Genomic DNA, 20,690 nt, shown 5'->3' on the forward strand with positions numbered 1-20,690 from the left:
TTTAACCAGGCTAGTTTTATGGAATATGGGTAGAAATAAAATAGATTTCATAGGGCCCTACTCACCATATCAACCACTCATTCTTTTTGCCCCACTCAGTCTCGTGACGAACGCAAGGCAGAGGCCATAATGCACATGTTCGAGAACCTTGAGAGGAGAAAGAAACGTGGTCAGGGTTCAGCGCAGGGTACAGCTGAAGAAAACAAACTGGAAGCGGGGGAGGCAGAAGTGCCCTCACTTACAGCAGGAAACTGTGTACCAAATACAGGAGCAGTTGGAGGAGTCAGCACACGGCGCACCTCCTTTGCCACTGTGGTAGTCACCTTTTACTTTTTTTACTTTCAAGTTTTGCTCATAATGGCTGTGCTCTTACACACTTTTACGTCTCTTCATTAGGACACAACAGACATTGACCCTGAGAAGCCCCCTGCTACACCCAGTCCTGCCCCTAAAGCACAACCTGCCCGTAGTTCCAAACCACGTCCTAAGAGCCGTATCTCCAGGTACCGCTCCAGTTCAGCTCAGCGTGCTCGGAGACAGCGACAGGCTCTTTCCCAGCAAGCAGCGGAGGGAGTTCTGGTGGGGGGTGAAGAGGGCAGTGCTGGGGCAGCCCTCAGAGAGCAGGGCCAGGGAGAGGGAGCTCTGAACTATGGCCATCTTCAAGATGGAGAGCTATATGGAGCAGCCTCTACAGGGATGGGTAATAAGACACATGTCAGATACCCAAAAACCAAAAAGGTGAGATCATTTCACACACTAAATCCTACACAGGTTAATGGTCATGTTTTTCTTAGCCACTCTAGTGTGGGTTTCATAAATCTTGTTCAGAACTGCAGTGTTGTGGCTTTAGAGGGTAGTTCACCCAAAATTAAAATTCGGTCATTTACTCACCCTCATGTTGTTACTAACCCATAAGACTTTGGTTAATCTTTGAAATACAAATTAAGCATATTTTTAATGAAACCTAAGAGGATTCTGTCCCTCCATTGAAAGTCCAAGTAACCAAAACTTAGAAGATTCAAAAAGGTATGAAAGGCATCACCTAAAATGATGAACAGATTTAATTTAGAAACTCACTAAAATAAACCTCATTGGCTCTTGTGCATCAAACAATCATGTTTGAGCTTCCATGTTTACCATGTGTGTCGATCATGGTTTATATGAAAATAAAAGCCTAAAATAAATCTAATCACCTTATAAAGCGATCATATCTTGGATTTAACCACTCGATTCATATGGATTAATTTTACGCTTTGACCTTTTTGGATCTTCTCACTTTTGGTTACCTGCACTTGTCGGTTTCTTTAAAAATATCTTAATTTGTGTTTTAAAGATTAACCATAGTCTTTTGGAACAACATGAGGGTGAGTAAATGATGACACAATTTCCATTTTTGGTTGAACCAACCCGACATCAAAGAACTTGCGGTGACGAAAGCTGACACTGTTGACGCCTCTCGTCGGCTAGGATTGCAGATATACAAACCGTAAACAGAGCGCTTGCTTACCATTTTGAATATCAATCATTCTTATCACTTTGAACATATTTGTGCATTCGAATGCTTGGTAAGATGATCTAAAATTATAATTTAAATTCTGTAAAATTATATTCTGTCTGTACCGTCTTGACTTATTTGCATGCTTTCATCCCTTTTGCTGTTATTCTCGTGCACTGGCTCGTTCGCTAAGCTGAATAGCCAGAGTTCTCTCTCTCTCACCGACGGCCCGACACAATTCAACATGCTGAATCGGCCCAAAAAAAACCCTGACTGCGTCCGACTAGAGCCAATGAAAAAACTAAAAACTAAAAAACTAAGCCGACCGATGCTGAAAAATGGCCCGATATTGCCCGCCGGCTGACCGTCGGCTTGGTGTGTCCAGGCCTTAACACTATTTATTCATTCCATCCCCTCTTCAATCTTGTCTTCTATAGGGTCATGGGGATGCTCCCAGCTAACAATTTTAGGTTATAAGAACGTTTCCGTAACGTTCCCATTAAGTTATAAAAACGTTATTTCTGAATGTTCTAGAAACGTTCAAAGCGTCCAGTTTTTTAGACGTTGTATTAACGTTATTTCTTAGTTATAAGAACATTATTCTAAACGTTATTAGAACGTTCAATTCTCCTGTTATATAAACATTGTATTAACGTTCTTGCTTGGTTATAAGAACGTTGTTCAAACGTTATTGGAACATTCAATTCTTAGGTTATAAGAACATTTCCATAACGTTCCCAATCCCATTAAGTTATAAAAAGGTTATTTCTGAATGTTCTAGGAACGTTCAAAGCGTCCAGTTTTTTAGACGTTGTATTAACGTTATTTCTTAGTTATAAGAACGTTATTCAAAACGTTATTAGAACGTTCAATTCTCCTGTTATATACGTCGTATTAACGTTCTTGCTTGGTTATAAGAACGTTATTTAAACGTTATTAGAACGTTCAATTCTTAGGTTATAAGAATGTTTCCATAATGTTCCCATTAAGTTATAAAAACGTTATTTCTGAATGTTCTAGGAACGTTCAAAACGTCCAGTTTTTTAGACGTTGTATTAATGTTATTTATTAGTTATAAGAACGTTATTCAAAACGTTATTAGAACGTTCAATTATCTTGTTACATAAACGTTGTATTAACGTTTTTCCTTGGTTATAAGAACGTTATTAGAACGTTCAATTCTCCCGTTATATAAACGTTCTCTTAATGTTTTTCTAAGATTATAAAAACGTTCTTAAAACATTCCATTCACTTGTTTAAACATTTAAACATTATCAATGTTTTTGCATATAATGTATATATGACAATCATTTTATGAAAGCACCTTATTAAGAACTTTCAGATTTTAAAATTAAGACAAAAGATCTAGAAAGATAATTAAAATCAAAAAGACCCATGAATCATGTCTGTGTGTAATGTAGTCCACTGAAGGCGAGCTGAAGTGAACCAAAGTGTAGTTTATTTCAATATACAGATACAATTGAAACCGACTTGGGTTAAATTGAAATATGAAATTAACATGAAAATAAACCTGGACTAAAACATAGAACAAACTGATTAAACTTCAAAATAATTAAACATGAAACAAAACTAAAACTGCCTCTTTACCTAACCCTAACATATCAGCAAGCTAAAAAAACAACACACATTTTAAATGACATTATCCACAATCACATCAGCTTCCACTTCCGGCACATCGGACTGGACTGGACTGGACTGAACCCTGAGAGGATCTCCGGAGACACTGCAGGGAGAAAATAAAACAGTGTTGTATTAAAGTGTGGTGAGATTAGTATAAAAGCACTGGGATGCTGTACTTGCTCATGCAGAATATCTAATTATTTTTTCTGACAATTTACAAAAAGTTTAATCTGCTTTGGAATATTGGGAGAAAACATGAAGATACGAGACAAGCTCTCTGCTCTTGTGCCTAAGCCAGATGCTACTAAATTTATACTGCTTTTCATGCTCAAGGACTTTGTATTGTTTCTATTTTAACGCACTCTTAAAGTTTAAATTGCATTAATGAGCCGTGCCACACCCCAAAACTGCAATCTAATGATAACTTTGCTTAAATCAAAAATATTTTAAATGGTCATTAATGGATCATAATTATTGCACAAATATTATTAAGTAACAAAAAGCTTAAAATATTAAATCATTATTGAACTAAAATATAGTACATTTATTGAATTGATGAAAAGGTACACTTGTTTGGTCACATAAGTGTGTGACCCAATTATCATATAGGAAAGCACGAGGGTTAAACTCAAGAAAAACATTAATGTTGTCTCTCCATCACTCCCCAGAATAAAATGCCCCAGTTAATGTGGTCCTCTTAGTAATCAATGCATATTATGCGTTAATATTTAGGAGAAATTGCTGCGAATATAATGAAACTGCTGTCTGGCGTAATGTTATGATTATAACTAGGGCTGTGAAACGATTAATCACGATTAATTGCATCCAAAATAAAAGTCTGTGTTTACATAATATATGTGTGTGTACTGTGTATAGTTATTTTGTATATATAAATGCACACACATGTATATATTTAAGAAAAATGTGTTATTTATATATAAAATGTTTATATTTATATAAAATATACATTACATATACATTAAGTCTATATACAGTATATACATGCAAATATTTCTTAAATACAAGTGCATGTGTGTGTATTTATATATTCAAAATTATTATACACCATACACACACATATATTATGCAGGGTTTCCCGCAGCACTTTGGAACTAAGGCGGCCGCCTAAGCAACACACGCCTGCCGCCTCAACTACGTCGTCAAATTTTTTATTTTTTTTTACATGGCTTTTAAAAGGTTGGTGCTTAAATTAGCGTCAATTCATCCTTCTCAGGGAGTTTGAGTGACATGCGATCTGAGTCTGACCAATCAAAATCCACCATTTTTGTCCGACAAAGCAGTCAGGAGAGTTAGATTAACGTCGGTGGATTTGATCTTGGCTTTAACTGAGGCAATCTGTCACGACCGTTTAAAGAGCCACAAAACGGTAGGCCTATTTATTGTTTAATTTTCTTTGACTGACCAAATTTGAAAGTTGAGACTTTGTTTCATTAAATATTACCTGCTCGGTCCTGTCTGTCAGCGCGTTGTCAGTGTCCTCTATTTCACTGCTTGAGAACATGGGTTGAATCCGAAAGTTTAAAAAAAAAAACTACAAAATATGACTAAAACTAAATTTTTTAAATAACACTCCAGGTCTCCGCATTTCAAGCCCGAAAGAGAACTCGATACTGACGCGCGTCTTTTCTGTGGGTCGTGTGTGTGTGTGTGTGTAATAGGCAGGACTACAGCGCGGTCTCGTAGTCTTGTCGCGCTTGAATGGTTTAAAAGCATTCACATTAATAAGAGCGTGATCATACAACGCTATAGTCAACAGGTGACAGAAAAAAAACGGATACTGCGTAATTAATTTTAACGCTTTAAACTTTTTTTTTTTTTTTTTTGCGGTGCCGCAGTGGGCAAGTGATGAAACCGGTGTTGCGACTGAACACCGTGTAACACAGGTAACACCGACTATCGTAGCAAGCCTAGATCTTACTCATGCTTTTCATATAATCAACATAGATGAAATAAAAAATAATAATAATAATTTAAAAATAAATTATGAAACTAAATCGTTTTCTTTAATGACTGGGCTACAACACATAGGCCTATAGGAGAAATGTAATGTTGGAGCGCGTTTTGAGCGAACGCCATACCAGTGAACATGTTGGGAACCCCCCTCCCCCCCTCAGAGTCTGTATGCAAACCCCCACCCCACCCCACCACCACCTTAACTAACACATTTTCTGCTGGAAACCCTGTTATGTATACACACTTTTATTTTGGATGCGATTAATCGCGATTAATTATTTCTCAGCCCTAATTATAACGTAAGACTATAGAAACAGACAGTCGTTAGCTTCAGTAAAGTTAGCTTCATTCATTGAGCGAAAAGGTATGACGTCACATGTGCGCCTATTGGGTTTGTAGTCTTTGTAATTATGTATTTTCACAGTCTTATACCTCAACAGTTTTTTCAAACTGCGACTTTCTTGACTTTAAAATGTATCTTTTAAATTGACAAACATCATATGTGTAATTCAGGGCACAATTCAAACGAGATCAAAATATTTGTTGTCTCGCCATTGGCTACCATACAATATTTTTCCAAATTAAGGTCCCATGGTATTCCACCGAAAGGGGAGGGACTTGAGCTACATGAACCACGTGACCACGAAATCAAAGTTGTGCGCAACTCTCTTTCAACGGCTCTGCATCACTGTAACGCCAGAGGCGCCGTTTACCATAGAAACTCGTGCTTACAACTGTTTTCAACAAATTTTAACGCAATTTGAGCAAGAGAGGCAAACAGTGTTGTTCTCAGTGAAATATGTTATTTAACTGAGTTTGTTAAGCAGTTTTTGAGATTTCAGTATTCCCCAATTCAAATAGATAACGTTAGTACTTTCCCAAAAATAGCTGCCTGGAGGAATTGAAAATATGGCCTTCCATACACTGTATATTATAAATTAGCACAATTTACGATACTGATGGTTGTTAAAACGCGTAATTACAGTCTGTGAAAAGGGTCCATTACTGTTGTCAAGTGCTCGATCCAAATATCAAATTTAAGAGGAGCCTGGGGATATCCTTCCTTTTTTAAATGTCACATAGGAGCTTGTTATAACCTGTAAAACTGCAAACACTGTGGACAACTTACACGATAAAATTACAAATAAGTTACAGATTTCAATATTACGAACTTGACACATTAAACAGATAACTGGAGGGGGAAATACCCAGACCATAGCTAAGCTAATTGAGCTAACGTTAGCCGATTAACTTTGGAATCTCAAGAACGCGTTCAATTTAAAATCAGTTTAGCTATATTGAAAAAGCGAACAAGGACACTGGAAAAGGTGAATCTAAATAAAGACATCAATGTAATTCCGCGTTTATTCTTCAGTTTTAACTAACGTTACATATTTGTGTAGTGTTGTTAACTGCTCTGTGGACTGCTTGAGCAGTTTACGTTACTCAAGACAGCTCATGCAAACTGATGATCTAGTTAACTTTATTAAAACAGTAGCAACTGCTGCAAAACTAAGTTAATTGACCCTTCGCTAAGCCCCGCCCTCCTTAGTTACTGTTGCTACGCCTGTCAAGCTTTTGCGCCTGGCACGTCTATTACAGTATGTATGCACTGGTTTCAGACATTCCTAAGGAGATAATTAGTCATTTTTGGCGAACAGGTGAAAATATGAGAGCGCAAGACTGCAGTATGCATTCGAGGGCTATATCCACGACATAATTTCATCAAAATTGAAGCTAAAGTCTATAACGTTAGGTCCCCAGCGCAAGCAGCAGCCGCCTCATACACTGACCATTCAAATGGGAAACACACAAATTGAGGAACAGCTTTGTGCATGCACAGCAGGGTAAGTGAAATGTGAAAATATTCTAATATTTATAAATCAAACAGCTTATCCATATGTATCGTGGAATAAACACAAGACATTAGCCTGACCACTTTGCAATGATAACATTCTCCCGCTTATATTTGTAGTGCGCCAGGCTAACGCTCACACGTCGTGGGTCACATAAGTGACTACTGTTATGAACTGATTAAGTTTGCATACCAAACTTTTCCTTGGAGATCTCCGGCAAGCCCCCTGATGTTCCCTCCTTTTACTAACTACCTTTTACTTTTACTAGAAGAACTAACACCGGGAGAGTCGCCATCGGATTGGGCTAACGTTACTAGTTTGGCCGTCGATTAACAAAATGCTGAAATATATTTTTAAGTAACGTTAAGTTATGTCAGTGAGCCTCCGTCTTGCCTTTAATCACACTGCTTGATCCACGAGCTGGACAATAACTTTATTCTAGAGCTGCTATAAAGCCAAAACACTTTACTTTTAATTTCCTATTATCAATGTAAAGCTGCTTTGGAACAATCTACATTGTTAAAAGCGCTATAGAAATGAAGATGACGCCCGGCATTTCTCCCCTTGGGTTTTAGGTTTCGGAAAGGGAACAAAATCCACCACCCCGTCCAAAACTTTAGGATACCGGGTATCAGATTTGCACAATCCATACGCACAACGCGGCATGTTTCCCTCTCGCTCGAAAGCTTGCCAGACCTCCCGCGCCTAGTTACGGTTGCTAAGCCACGATTGGCCTGTGGCGGTTTTCGGGCGTGGCTTAGCGAAGGGTCAATTAGCACTGATACAAGTATTTGATTCATACAACACGCAAAATTCAACCAACTTACCTAAAAGCTGTCGTCTCCGTGTCCGACGTCTTGTCCCGCTGACGCTGTGTTTAATTGACGGTTCGTGCCGCGCTGCAAAACCACGCCCATCTTAGGTAACAGGTCGTTTGGTAATGTGGGGAATGGTCAGATAAAACTACAGTCTATGGAAATAACACATTCCCTGTTTTCTCTTTGACTGTAATTGCAAAAGTTATTAAAAACGCTAGTTGTATTTTTTATTTTATTTTATTTATTTTTTTGAGGTAAAACCAAATTTATAATTGACTGTAGTTTTTGAATTATTTCCTGTTGAATAAATAATTATTTTATATCTGGGATTTTTTTCTAATAATAATATTTTAATAAATATTTTAACCCAAAAAAATAATTTCAGTGCATTGTGTCACTGTATATACAAATTATGTTTCTGAAGTTGTTTTGCAGAAGATAAAAGCTGTATGACTAATTTGTAATTACTAATATTTGTTTTAATTTAGTAATGTTTTTAAAACGTTCCACTAACAAGTAAGAATAACGTTTATCAATGACATGTTGGCACAACGTTACTTTGGTAACTTTGAGAGAACTTTTATCTAAGTTAATCAGCATTGTGATAAAAGTGTCTAATTCATACAACAAGCAAAATGCACTCAACTTAAATGAATACTGCTATTTTCCTGTACATAATTCTTTAATATTCTGGGATTTTTTTTTCTGACCATAAAAAAATATTTTAATGAAATAGTTAAATAATGTCAGTGCATTGTGTCATTAGTTGTGTCACTGGATTTACAAATTATGTTTCTGAAGTTGATTTGCAGAATAAAAAGCTGTATAACTAATTTGTAATGACTAATATATATTTTTTAACATAATAAAGTTTTTAAAACGTTTATCAATGACATGTTGGCACAACGTTACTTTGGTAACTTTGAGAGAACTTTTCTCTTAATATATATTTTTTAACATAATAACGTTTTTAAAACGTTCCACTAACAACGTAAGAATAACGTTTTAATGCTAACGTTTTTAGAACGTTTATCAATGACATATAACGTTGGCACAACATTATAATAACGTTACAGCAAGAACGTTTTTGATAACTTTTAGAGAACTTTCAGAGAACGTTAGCCAATGTTCTGAGAACGTTCCCTGTTAGCTGGGCTGGAGCCCATCCCAGTGCTTAGGGCTGAAGGCAGGGAAACACTTTAGCACAATAAAAAGCAAAAATATCCCCCCCTTCCTCTGTTCTTTTGTTGCCATCTTAGGTTTAGGATGTACAGTACAAGTACTTTTTAAATACTTCTAGTTAAAGTTAGCGCTGGACTTGATTTGTAGCAGCAAATGTAGCACTGGACTTGATTTTGTCCATCAGGAATAGATTGGATCATTTGCTAACTGCTGCGATCTCATCTGAGTGACAGGTTGCTTTGAGAGGGGGGATTATTGCCTGGTATTGAGCAAAGTGTACATTTCATCACGGATATCAATGTATTTGATTAAATATTATGAGGGCACATGAATGTTTAAAAAAAAATGTAATGTCCATGGATAAATCATTTATAATAAATATTCAAATATATAAAAAAATGATAATAATTCAATTTCGATTTCATAGTGTCTTTTAAAAAATTGCTACATTCATACTAATTTCAGAGCTGTAAATGTAGTCATTTAACATTTTATTCTCTCTCTCTTTTATAAGTACCTGGTGACCGAGTGGTTAAATGACAAGGTTCCAGAGAGGGTGGAGGAGTCTGTGGAACGCCCTTTACGCATCACCACTGACCCCACAGTTCTGGCCACCACCCTCAACATGCTGCCAGGACTATCTCATTCACCTCTCATCTGTACCACCCCCAAACATTATGTTCGTTTTGGTTCCCCCTTTAACCCCGAAAGACGCCGGCGACCCTTTATGATTGACCCAGCATATGGTTCTTGCAAGAAGGTAAAGTAAATTGCTTTGTCATTCAAGTTTCACCTGAAAATGAATTTGTAGAGTTCTCCAGCTCATATTTGTTTTTTTAGACATAGCTTGAATTAGACGTAGCGGAATTGACCAAAGACTCAACGTTGTTGTTATTGTGGCTACATTGCATGTATGTCTGTCTGAGCAGAGGTGGATGAAACAAGCGCTGGATGAGAGCATGTTATCTGGCCTTTTGGAGGATGGAACGGAGTCCAATTCTTCCCACAAAAGTAACACCAGCAGCACCAGCAGCTCGATCCAGTTTAAACCTGGTAATGGCTCTTACTCCACTGTTGAGACAACGGAATGTGAATTGTATTCAGGGTTCTAATTAATGTTTTTTTTTGTTTTTTGTTTTCTGTTTTTGATATTGCCTCTCGTTCAGAGCTGGCAGGACCCATTAAGAAGAGGAAATTGAAGTGTCCATCGGAAATTGCAGCTCCACCCTCTGAACTCTTGTTACGACCATTGTCCCCCATCACCCCACCTCTGCCCTCTGAACTTCCATTGACGCCTCTTCATTCGCTCCTAAATCCTTGCTCGCTTTATTTAGGTGGGGAAGTGGAGAAGCTAAATGCTACCATGCTTCCGTTCTCACCACTCACATCCCGGCCCACCAGCCGCTGCAATACACCTCTACAGTTTGAGGTGAACACACATATAAAATGGACTTCCCTCATGTTGTGATTTGCTGTAGTCATAGAAAACAATAGCTATATATAAGATTTATATATATATATATATATATATATATATATATAATATAAACTTGGTTCTTTTTCACAGAACATCTCTTCTCCTGAGGCTTCTCCTGTGCACAGATCAGAATCTCTGACTCCAGAAGTAAGTTTCAATGCTTATACATGCACATGGAAGGGCTAATGCTTGCTTTGTAATATAGCATGTTAAAATTTGGAAGGCTGGCGTTGCCATTTCTGAGAGTAGGGATGCACTGAAATGAAAATTCAAAAGTTGTACAAACATTTAAATGAACTTAAATTATTTTTTTAATAATATAATTGTATCTACTCCAGTTTATTCGTGTAATATTACCATTTAAATGACAATAAACAGTAATAACTTGTTTTCATGACAGATTTATTCAAACATACATTAAATTATGAAGACATCACTAACAGGTTAAGGAAAAATATAATGAATATGTACAGTGATGAAATAATGAATATATACAGTGTATATGTTACCGGCAAAGTGTGTAATCCCGGTATTGTATAGAATGCCTAGGCAATGTATAGAATTCCTGATGTTTTTTGCAAAAAATACATTACCTAATTCTATACATTACCTAGGCATTCTATAGAATGCCGGATTACACACTTTGCCGGTAACATATACATTGAGCAAAGGGATGATCTCTTGAGTTATTTTTTTCTAGCTAACTAATGAGTTTATGGACATTTGAATAGCCTGTTACAAGCTGTTTTATTGACATATTTCCCTAGTTGAAACGCTGATTGAGCGATCACATGAGACTGGATTCATTTCGATAAGTTGTAATGTATCTTTCAACATACTTACTGGTGTTCACCCATGTTTATTTCATGCTGTAGAAAAGAGGAGATGAGACGATCGGTTCACGTGCAATTGATCCGTGCTGCTGCTTAAACTGTGTTTACAGTATCACGGTGTATTAAAAAGTAGCAAAAGAATCCATTGATCAAAGTTGAGACGACTTTGTATCAAAAGTAACAAAGCACAAAGCTTTTTGCGATTATTGGATGGATGAGTTTTGTTCAAATGAGTCAGTATACTAAGGTTCTGATGAAATTGTGCAGAAAGTGTAGTTTGACTAAATTTAAGAAAACTGCTTTTAGATTTTAGTTTAGATTGTTGATAAAAAAAATTTTTTTCCAAAAAGCATAGTATCTAACTTTTTTTTCTTTTTTTCTGGAAAATAAGCCACACCAGGTCAAAATTGCATTGTTTGAGAGAGAAAAACAACCATGTTGTATTGGTGAATAACTATGTATCATTTTGTGTATTACCTTTTATTGTTTCATTTAGAAATAATGTAAAATGCCAGTAGATAAAAACATTGTATTATGTATTATCATCATGTATTATATTATATTATATTATAGTTCCCACTCCACAACAAATCCTTTAAATTTAAAAGGATCCAGAACAGGAATGGAAAATGCAGGTATAAAGTAAACATAATTGTTGTTTACATGATAAATTCCACTTTAATTATTATAAACGGCAAGCCTAAATAAGAGTATTTAAAGCGAAACTGACTACAGGCATGTGGGAAATGCGCTATACAAGTAAACTTGGGCTCATGTACCTCCCTTATTCGGCAGGAATCCAATTGTGTGCGCTTTGCGTATATTTTGCATTCTTGGAATATATTGTGGACTGAAAAATTCCAGTAAAAAATTTCATTAAAATACTTGAAACAGAATGAAATATTTTCCTGATTTTTAAACTTTTTTTTTTTACTTTTTTTTCGCCCTTTTTTTTCTCAGCCCTGTTTGCGACCAGACTTCACTTCACGAGTCACTGCCTTCCCTGACTTTTCCACAAGCCGGGGAAGCCCGGCTCCTGTGTCAGAAGACTTCTCACTTGCTGCTCAAGACTCACTCAATGGATCTGGTGGTGGGACTCCCCGCAGCTCAGCTGTTGTGTCCTCTCTATGTGACTCTTCCTTGGTTTCGCATGCCAGTGAGGCACAGGCCCGAGAACAGGCCTTTAGGACAGAGTTTAACCTCATTTACACCTGCTCTCCCCTCAATGCCAGTCTACCCACTGGTCCTGTAAGTGACAGACACTTTCCACAATCGGAAGGCTTTTCCACAGCTGACTCTGACTTTAGCACAATGAGCAGCCAGGGGTTGCTGATGGAGGCGGGTTCGGGTTCTCTCTCGCTGTATCTGGACACACAGTTCGGAGGTGGATATTCAGAGAGCAGCACATCCCCTCACCCTAGCAATCCACCACAGAAGAAGAAGGCAAGTATTACTGCCACATTAGTTTGTCCATTTACAAGTCCTATGTTTTTAATTTAGCATATTATGGAAATAAATGGATTTTTTAAAATTAAGTTCTTATAGCACAATATTATTAACCTACCACTGGGGTAATATGACCCCAAGTGTAAGTTTAAGACCCTGATATACTCACAGTGAAGTTCTTTTTCACTCTTGGCTTAGGGGGAAAAAAAGATTAAAATACCTGAGCAGAAATAGCAAACATCACAATGCCTCCCATACTGTTAGCAGTGGTCTTTAGATGCAAATGTAAATATGTGCTGTGCACTTTCCTCAATAAAAAAGACAGTGGTGAGAAAACAGCAGTTAAGGAAGCATCTGATCCATAGTGATGTGCATGTTTGCACAAGCTCTGCCATTAGCTTTATAGTATTAAACTCTCCAGTGTTTTCATGTTTTTACTCATGTGTGACATTGATAAACTGAACAGAGGAAATGAACCAGAGAAGATTTCCACATCAAAAAGCAGGTGGAGCCCCAAAGCACAGCTACCTATTACATAATCACCACGGAACGATGACAAACTTTTTGCCATAGATTTCACTTTGGCAAGCTGTTTCAAACTTCCAAAAGAAACTTCATTTTGGTGTGATTTTGTTAAAAAATGACATCACATCAGTTAATTCTGAGATTTTGATTGCTGTGTATCGGAGCCTTTATCCCAACTGTCATCTGATTGTAATTGGATGGGGATGGGGATGGGGATAGGGGTCTTACTCCAAGTGTCTACTTTTCACTTCATAATAAATTATTATTATTATTATTTTTTTTGTAAATAAATTACATTTTCTGTTCAGAAATCACCCACTAACAAACAGACATAAAAACTTTTAATTTCCAACATTAAATTCTCACATCACTATTATCCAATGACAATAAATTAGGCTATTTTACCTCAAAACTATAGAAGCTTTTTTTTTTATAAAAAAAAAAGTCTTGCAATTGCGAGTTATAAAGTCAGAATTGCAAGATATAAGCTAGCAATTGCAAGAAAACAAGTCTGAATTGCGAGTTTATATCTCACAATTCTGACTCTATTTCTCGCAATTGTAAGTTTATATCCCGCAATTCTGACTTCATATCTTGCAATTTGGAGTTAATATCTCATATATAGATGTTCATTTAAACTAAAAATTGTTCGATCAAAAGTCTTTTACAGTCTTTTAACTTTTTTTTGTGTGTGTGTTCGTGGTGTAAACAAGCTTCCATACTATACTATTCAGATGAAATAAACCTTCAATTATTTGGGGAGCATCTTACTGTTAACCAATCAATGTGCTTCTACTTTCGCATAATCCCACCTTTACAATTAACAGAGTGGATATTTCTTGACTAGTCTTGGCATAGTTTAAAATAAGAACTCATCTAAAATCTTGGAAAAAACTCTGCTGTTTACCTTCCTTTTCCTCACATACATTTAAATCATGAACGGTGGTCCTCTATCTGGCATGAAACTCTTGTTCTGTCTTTGATTTGCTCTCTGTTTCTCTCTTCTCTTCACTCTTAAAATTCTTGCAAAATCTTTCTTTTACCCTTTTCTCAAGGCAGAGGGTCATGGTGAGTGCTGGTAGTCAGCTGGCTGGCTTGTCTGGGTACCAGTCATTAGCTGTAAGGGGCCAGTTCAAGCCAGGGCAAAACATGGTGAATATGAAATAAGTGGCCTCCATCTAGAAGTGTGCATGTCCATAACATTTGCATCTCCAGATGATCTACTCCCTCATCTGTATTGGGCAAATTTATTTAACAAAAAAAGTTAGCAGCTGCAGAGCCAATTGTATTCATTCAGAGACACAGATGCTTTCATTCTGTAATCTACAAACATTTCTCATGGTGAATCTGTCTGTATTTGTATGTGGGTTTTTCTTTGCTTTTGTTCTAGAGTCTAGAATCCTAGTTTAAAACTTTTTTCATGGTATGTTATATTTGCAAGGGTTCTAGCAATGAAAGAAAAAATGCACATGTATTTATTTTATTATACAGCATTTGAGTGGGTTAATATGAGCATTTAATGTAGTGGTATTTAGTGTGGTGCTTTTCTAAATGGCAGCATTGGGTACTGCATGCTGTATCTTTCTCATACTTGTTGAAATTATAGATGATGTCATTGTACATCAATTGATCATGCATGTGTTGCTTTCTGTGAACATGTGAATGTTACGATGCATGTGTATACTAAGAAATTGTACTGAAGGACAGAACTGCATGCCAGTTCATCATCTATGTGCAACTTTTAGTCACTCTTACACACATTCTTTCCATCTAGGTCTCTTTGCTAGAGTACAGGGAAAGAAAGAAAGGGCCACGGGACCCAGGGCCCCTCGTCACAAACCTCAGCTCCATTTGCCCTCGCACAGAGTCTCCAGGACAGCCGCTCATGCATTTTCAGCCTTCAGTCTCTCCGCACAATTCGTTCTCTCCAGAAAGGCAAACTTTCCCACAGATAGAGGAGGTCAGTCCTCCTGGCATCCGGTCTGGAAACCACACACAGACCACAGTACTGGGTGGACCAGAGTCCAACCACTGGTGAGAAAATTACAGATTCATACAGATTCATAATACACAAATGTCAATCTGGTTTGGGTTTAATTTATTTTTATTTCAGTTTTAGTTTCTATTTCTAGTTATCAATTTTAGTGCTTTAACCTAAGCTTATTTCAGGTAGTTGCAAAGGCAACATTTCTAATTTTCAAAATTTTTCGTCAAATATTTTTTTAATTTCAGCTTTATTTTAATTAATGTTTTTTTTAATAGTTAACAATAAAAACCCTGGTCCTGCTAAACACTAGCTCTTTATACACATTCTCAGAGATCCCTAATGAACGGTTGTTGTGAATGCAATGTGTGTTTATCAGGATGGTCCCTACATCAGTTGAGCGGTTGAGGGAGGGACAGGGTGCTCTGGAACGTGTCCTGAGGGGTAATCTAAACATAGAGCGTGCCCTTAAAAGAGCAGATGCCGGAATGAATGACCAAATCAGCAGTCGTGATAAGAGCACTGGTATGAATTGGACTGCATGTTTTCATTAACTAAACTGAGAATGCTGTGAGCTGCAGAGTTTGAGTACTTCTCTGTGTCTTGATAGATGCTGTTGAGATGGACAAGTATGATCTTCAGAGCTCATCTCTGGCCTCTCCCTTAAAGAGTCCTTCTGTACACCCACATCAGGTAGGATATTCACAAAGCACAACTGAGATAAAACAGATATTTCAGATAATGTCATGAAACCCATACACTACAAACGTTTTTTTCGGAAGTTTATTAAATCTGTCTTTAATGATCGTCCAGCAGATGCTGCCTCCTCAGCCAGAATCCCATCAGCACTCGGAAAGCCCCGTCTTCGACCAGCAGAGCTCCTCTTCTCCATTCTGTCCCTCTGTAAGCCCCTCTCCTCCCCGCTGCAGCTCTGGGAGGCCCAGTTACTATCCTTCAAAGCTGCCCACACACAGCCCACTCGCCCAAGAAAGCCCGCCCTCTTCTACAGTATCAATCTCCTCAGTGGACTCAACAATGTGTGTGCCACAGCCTCACAGCAGCAGTGGAGGTGGGATGGACACCTCAAGCCTTAAAGCTAAACTTTTGGACAGCACCCTGTCAGCTGCTCTTTCTCTACCCACCAGAGGTCTAGGCCACCTTAAAATGGACAGCACTGCAGTACCACACACACAAGGTGCTTATGGCTCCAAATTGGCCCAGTCGTCCAGAGTGCACAGCCAGAGAACAGACAGACCCAGTCAGGCTAACTCGAGACATCTCACAGCTTCTGGAGCACAGCACTATCCACAACGAAATTTACAGGGTCCAGGGGTATGGACACAGTCGGGGACCTTTTAGGACCCACAGTGTGTGTGTGTGTGTGTATGCGCGTGTGTGTGTCAGAAAGAGAAGTGTGCGATATCCTCCTCACTTTTACCTGTGGAGAAGCTCTGCGTTGTTAGCGGTAATTTGATGTATTGAGTTCTGTATGGATGGTCTACTTTTTTTTTTCTTTTTTTTTTCTTTACCTTTCCCAGTTCCTTTTATCTTTTTCCAAAAACTGAATTTCTGCGGTTACATGTAACTTAGTGTGGACTTCATAACAATCAAATCAACGGAACATTAAAGTAACTAGTTTGGAGTATATAACCAGATTTAAATGTATTTTGAAAATTCACCCAAATGCTACAATTATGTTCATGCTGAGTATTTAAGAGGAAAGTTAAGCATCAGTGGTGAAACAAAACTTTCTCTTAAAGTAGGGTTATCATGTTTAAGACTTATCTAAGAGTAAAAGTGATCATGCTGATCTTCATGTCTAATGTATGGTATTATGACCATATGAAATGGCACTCTTTAAGATGCTTCACACGCTTGACTCTGAGTACATTCTCCGATTTTCAGTTTTGTCATTAGTCGTCGTCATCAGAACAGTTTTGTAGTGTGCTCATAGATGGCACACTTGGCTCAGAGAAAGGTGTTTTTGAATGCACATGAAAGCAATTCTTAGTGAACGGTGAGTTATTTCCTCACTCTGAATCATTCCAGTGTCTAGCTATCGTTAGGGTCCGACGGGCCTCTGGCCTGTTGAATTCTCGTTAGTGTCATAAAATCACTACTCACTTGATATATAATACTTGACAAGCAGATCTTATGGTGCTTCAGTTGGTCCATTTGAATTGTTTATTTTGTTTCCCAATGTGATCATGATTGCCTCTTTAGGTAAAAACTTGCAATTGTCAGTTCAAACTTTGTTTTTTAACTTGTCTCCAATGATTGTTAAACGCCCCTCTTTGTGACTCGCAAAGCACACAACTTTGCAGAAATTTTTTTTGCAGAAATTTTTTTGTTTATACTCCGTTAAAAAAAGTGTGTACCTCCCAAGCCCTTTAAATCCTGTAAAGTGTATACTTCATTTCTCTCACTTCATATTTAATTTACTCTCCTTTTTGACCAGTCCTTGCATTCCAACCACCATTTTAGAAAGGAAGAGAGGAAAGAAATGCTGTGGCCAAATGGTTTGATCAGTAAAAAAGACAAAGCAAGTGTGCTGCTGCTGTGGTCTCTCAAATTTAAGTGTTTTTATAATTAAATAGCTGCTCACAGAACAGCCTTTTTTTAAATCAAAATAGGCATAGTACTGTACCTTCCTTGGATGGGACCTTTTATAAACGGTAAGGTCACCAATTCATGTGCCATGAAGACCACAGTAGTGGGATTTTGACCCCACTTAAAACAAAACTAATGCCCCTGTTGCATCTAGAGAACTATAGCTGTCTGGTGGATTTATACAATACAACAATATAAAAGATTGTCTGTTTTTGTTTTACCCTTATGTGAAAAGATCTTGAAATGATGACGGGTTAATGTGTTCAGCCTTAGTTCACTGGTTTATATGAATGTCTTTTTCATATAATGGAAAGAGAAAATCTTGAAAAAAAAAAGAAAAAAAAGACTATGTGATCTGAACTTTACCAGCACCTTAACTACATGATCATGTGTACTTGGGTGAAGTGTCATTCTGTTCTCAGACAAATATAGTACACCAAATTTGCTGCATGATATTTCTTTTGTGTCATTGTAACAGTTAGGGTTGGGTTTATTTGGGATACGGTTTTGATTGAGATTCTCCTCTTCCTAACACCACAAACATTTGGCACTTTTCTAGCATCCATAGACATATTTTTGTTGTATTATTATTATTTTTTTTAACCTAATTTGAACCCTTCCCCTTTTCATGACATAAAATGCATCACGTTTTGCTTTTTAAATAAAATGTTTGTGAACATTTTTATAACTAGTTTAAGCATTTGCTTAACATTGCTGAATGGAAAGAGAGCTGAGAGTGAGATATTATAAAGGCTCATTTGCATTAGATATTGGCATTGAGAGATAATATAACCATTAAACACACCCTGTGGAATAGTTACAAAATAAGGTCTATGGTAGGCCTTAAAAATAAAAAAAAATGGCCTCATAAAGCTCTCTTTATGCCAGATATTAAGATGTGTGTTTGGCAATCCAGTCACAAGTGGACAATATTAAATTCAAGTGTAAATGGGGTCCAAAACATGAGTTTTGTCTACTTTCAACATTCTGTGGTGGTAGAAAATGCATGTGACCACATAGCATTTACAGTATAAATACTCATGTAGTCAAATTTGTTTGAACAGCAGCGAAGTACCACCTACTTGTCTGTCAATCACTGTGCTAAAAACAAAGGCTTAAACTTTACTGGTTACTTTCAGCTTTACCGGTTTGATTGAAATAACTGGTGTATGACCTACATATATATGCAGAAGACCTCACAGAATTTCTTCAGTGTCTCTGATATAACAATGCATTGACAATTTATGTGAAGCACATCTTAAATTTACTTGAGAAAAATGACTGAGACGCGTGGTCTTGATGTTTGTGATCAACCAAAACCTATTAAAGTCCCACTCCGATCATATTTTGAGCTATTTTTAAACATTCTCAGTGGTCTTTAAATGATGATTATGCCGTTTTTAGCCAAAATCACAAAACCTGTGCCGTTTTCTGGGACTTTGCTTCAGCAGAGCGGCAGTAGCTCATTAGCAATTCGCCTCTGCGTTGTGGGGGGAGCCGTTGGCACGGAGACGACCCTCCCCCTCGTTCACACCGCCGCCGACTTGAGCTTCCGAGAAAACGGAGGAGAAGCTGATCATCGCCGTTGCTGGGTTTCCTATCATTATCGGATTAATTGCAGTTTAACCATCAGAGTGAAAGTTTATCATTTGCATGTGTTTTTAAGTCCTGCCAGTTTAACAGGGTGCGCTTGACAGGGCATATAAGAACGCAGAGAGATAGCAGAGAGAGAGAGAGCCTCGGCCGCGCGCGCGCACTCACTATTAATAATAATAAATAATAATGTGACCAAAACGGTTATACAAATGCTGTCATTATAAAAGGTTTCTAGTGTCAATGTATTGCTTGTTTATTTTGTTTACTTTTCATGGTGTGACACTTCTCTTCTCCCATGATCGAACATAGAATGCTGCTATGTCAGAGCGGCCAAAGCGTCAACAAGCTTCCTCGTACTTTTTGACAAGCGTCCTTGACAGGGCGGCCAGAGCTTCTTTGCCGCTCAAGTCGGCGGCGGTGTGAACGCAGTGGTGTAGTCTACGTGATACGCAGGTATACGCCGTATACCCACTAGAAAAGGCCAAGGATTTCCGTATACCCACTTAAAAAATCGTGAGGATACGTAACAACTTCGTTTTGTGTCAGAACTTTCACTTTCATTCATAAATTCACCCCGTCAGTGTTTGCGAAGCGACACCGAATCGCGGAATCCAGTCACAAATGGAGCTTGCTAAGCAGAACGTCACGGAATTTGGCTATTTTTGAATGAATAAATCAAAAGTAGTGCTGTACAATGAATCAAATCTCGATATGGACTAGTGTCAGTGAATATTAAAGTTAAAAGAGACTGCAGTTGTTCTACGCGTCTCTGGGAATGAGCGCTCAATGTGTGCTCCACTACGCACACACACACGCACACTGAAGCACGCGTGATCACGCTCGTGGTGTTTTCAGCGTTTCACTGATGTAGGATAGGATACACATGTGCACTTTCATCGCACTGCAGGAGAATTTCACCATTTCATTTGATAAAACTTTCGTTATTCATTCGTTTCATATAGCCTAACGTTACACATAGAAACTGTAATGTCTTCACGACAACCTGTCAAAATAAAAGTTCGGTATAACTTGAATAAATTATAACAGAAATATACTTCAAGTAGGCCTAATAATAATAATAATAATAATAATAATAGTTTATTAAAACACACAGAAACTCAAATATCTACAACCCACCAAAATAAAAGTTCGGTCTAACTCAAAGAAATTAGAAAGAAATTGCACAGTAAAATGAATTTTAAAATAATGATAATAATAAAAATAAAATCTATTAAAACGTTATTTTAAGGGAA

The 20,690-nt window shown here is 37.5% G+C and overlaps 1 protein-coding gene across 5 annotated transcripts in view; it reads left to right on the top strand.

Annotated features, from left to right (window-relative positions):
* setd5 (SET domain containing 5) overlaps window positions 1–18,523 on the top strand; it is a 60,845-nt gene extending 42,322 nt beyond the window's left edge. For 3 of the 5 annotated variants that reach the window (XM_084127785.1, XM_084127782.1, XM_084127784.1), the window contains exons 14-24: window positions 100–315; window positions 397–738; window positions 9,481–9,726; window positions 9,896–10,019; window positions 10,133–10,395; window positions 10,534–10,590; window positions 12,237–12,719; window positions 15,022–15,281; window positions 15,611–15,756; window positions 15,842–15,924; window positions 16,045–18,523. In XM_084127785.1, coding sequence (XP_083983911.1) covers window positions 100–315; window positions 397–738; window positions 9,481–9,726; window positions 9,896–10,019; window positions 10,133–10,395; window positions 10,534–10,590; window positions 12,237–12,719; window positions 15,022–15,281; window positions 15,611–15,756; window positions 15,842–15,924; window positions 16,045–16,590 — 2,766 coding nt within the window. In that variant the 3' untranslated portion in view covers window positions 16,591–18,523. The remainder of the gene's footprint in view (window positions 1–99; window positions 316–396; window positions 739–9,480; window positions 9,727–9,895; window positions 10,020–10,132; window positions 10,396–10,533; window positions 10,591–12,236; window positions 12,720–15,021; window positions 15,282–15,610; window positions 15,757–15,841; window positions 15,925–16,044) is intronic. The other 2 variants (XM_084127786.1, XM_084127783.1) reach the window with 1 other exon arrangement.
* Window positions 18,524–20,690: the final 2,167 nt, after the last annotated feature.

The sequence above is a fragment of the Abramis brama genome, assembly GCF_963993115.1.
Source record: "Abramis brama genome assembly, chromosome: 11".
Classification (NCBI taxonomy): domain Eukaryota; kingdom Metazoa; phylum Chordata; class Actinopteri; order Cypriniformes; family Leuciscidae; genus Abramis; species Abramis brama.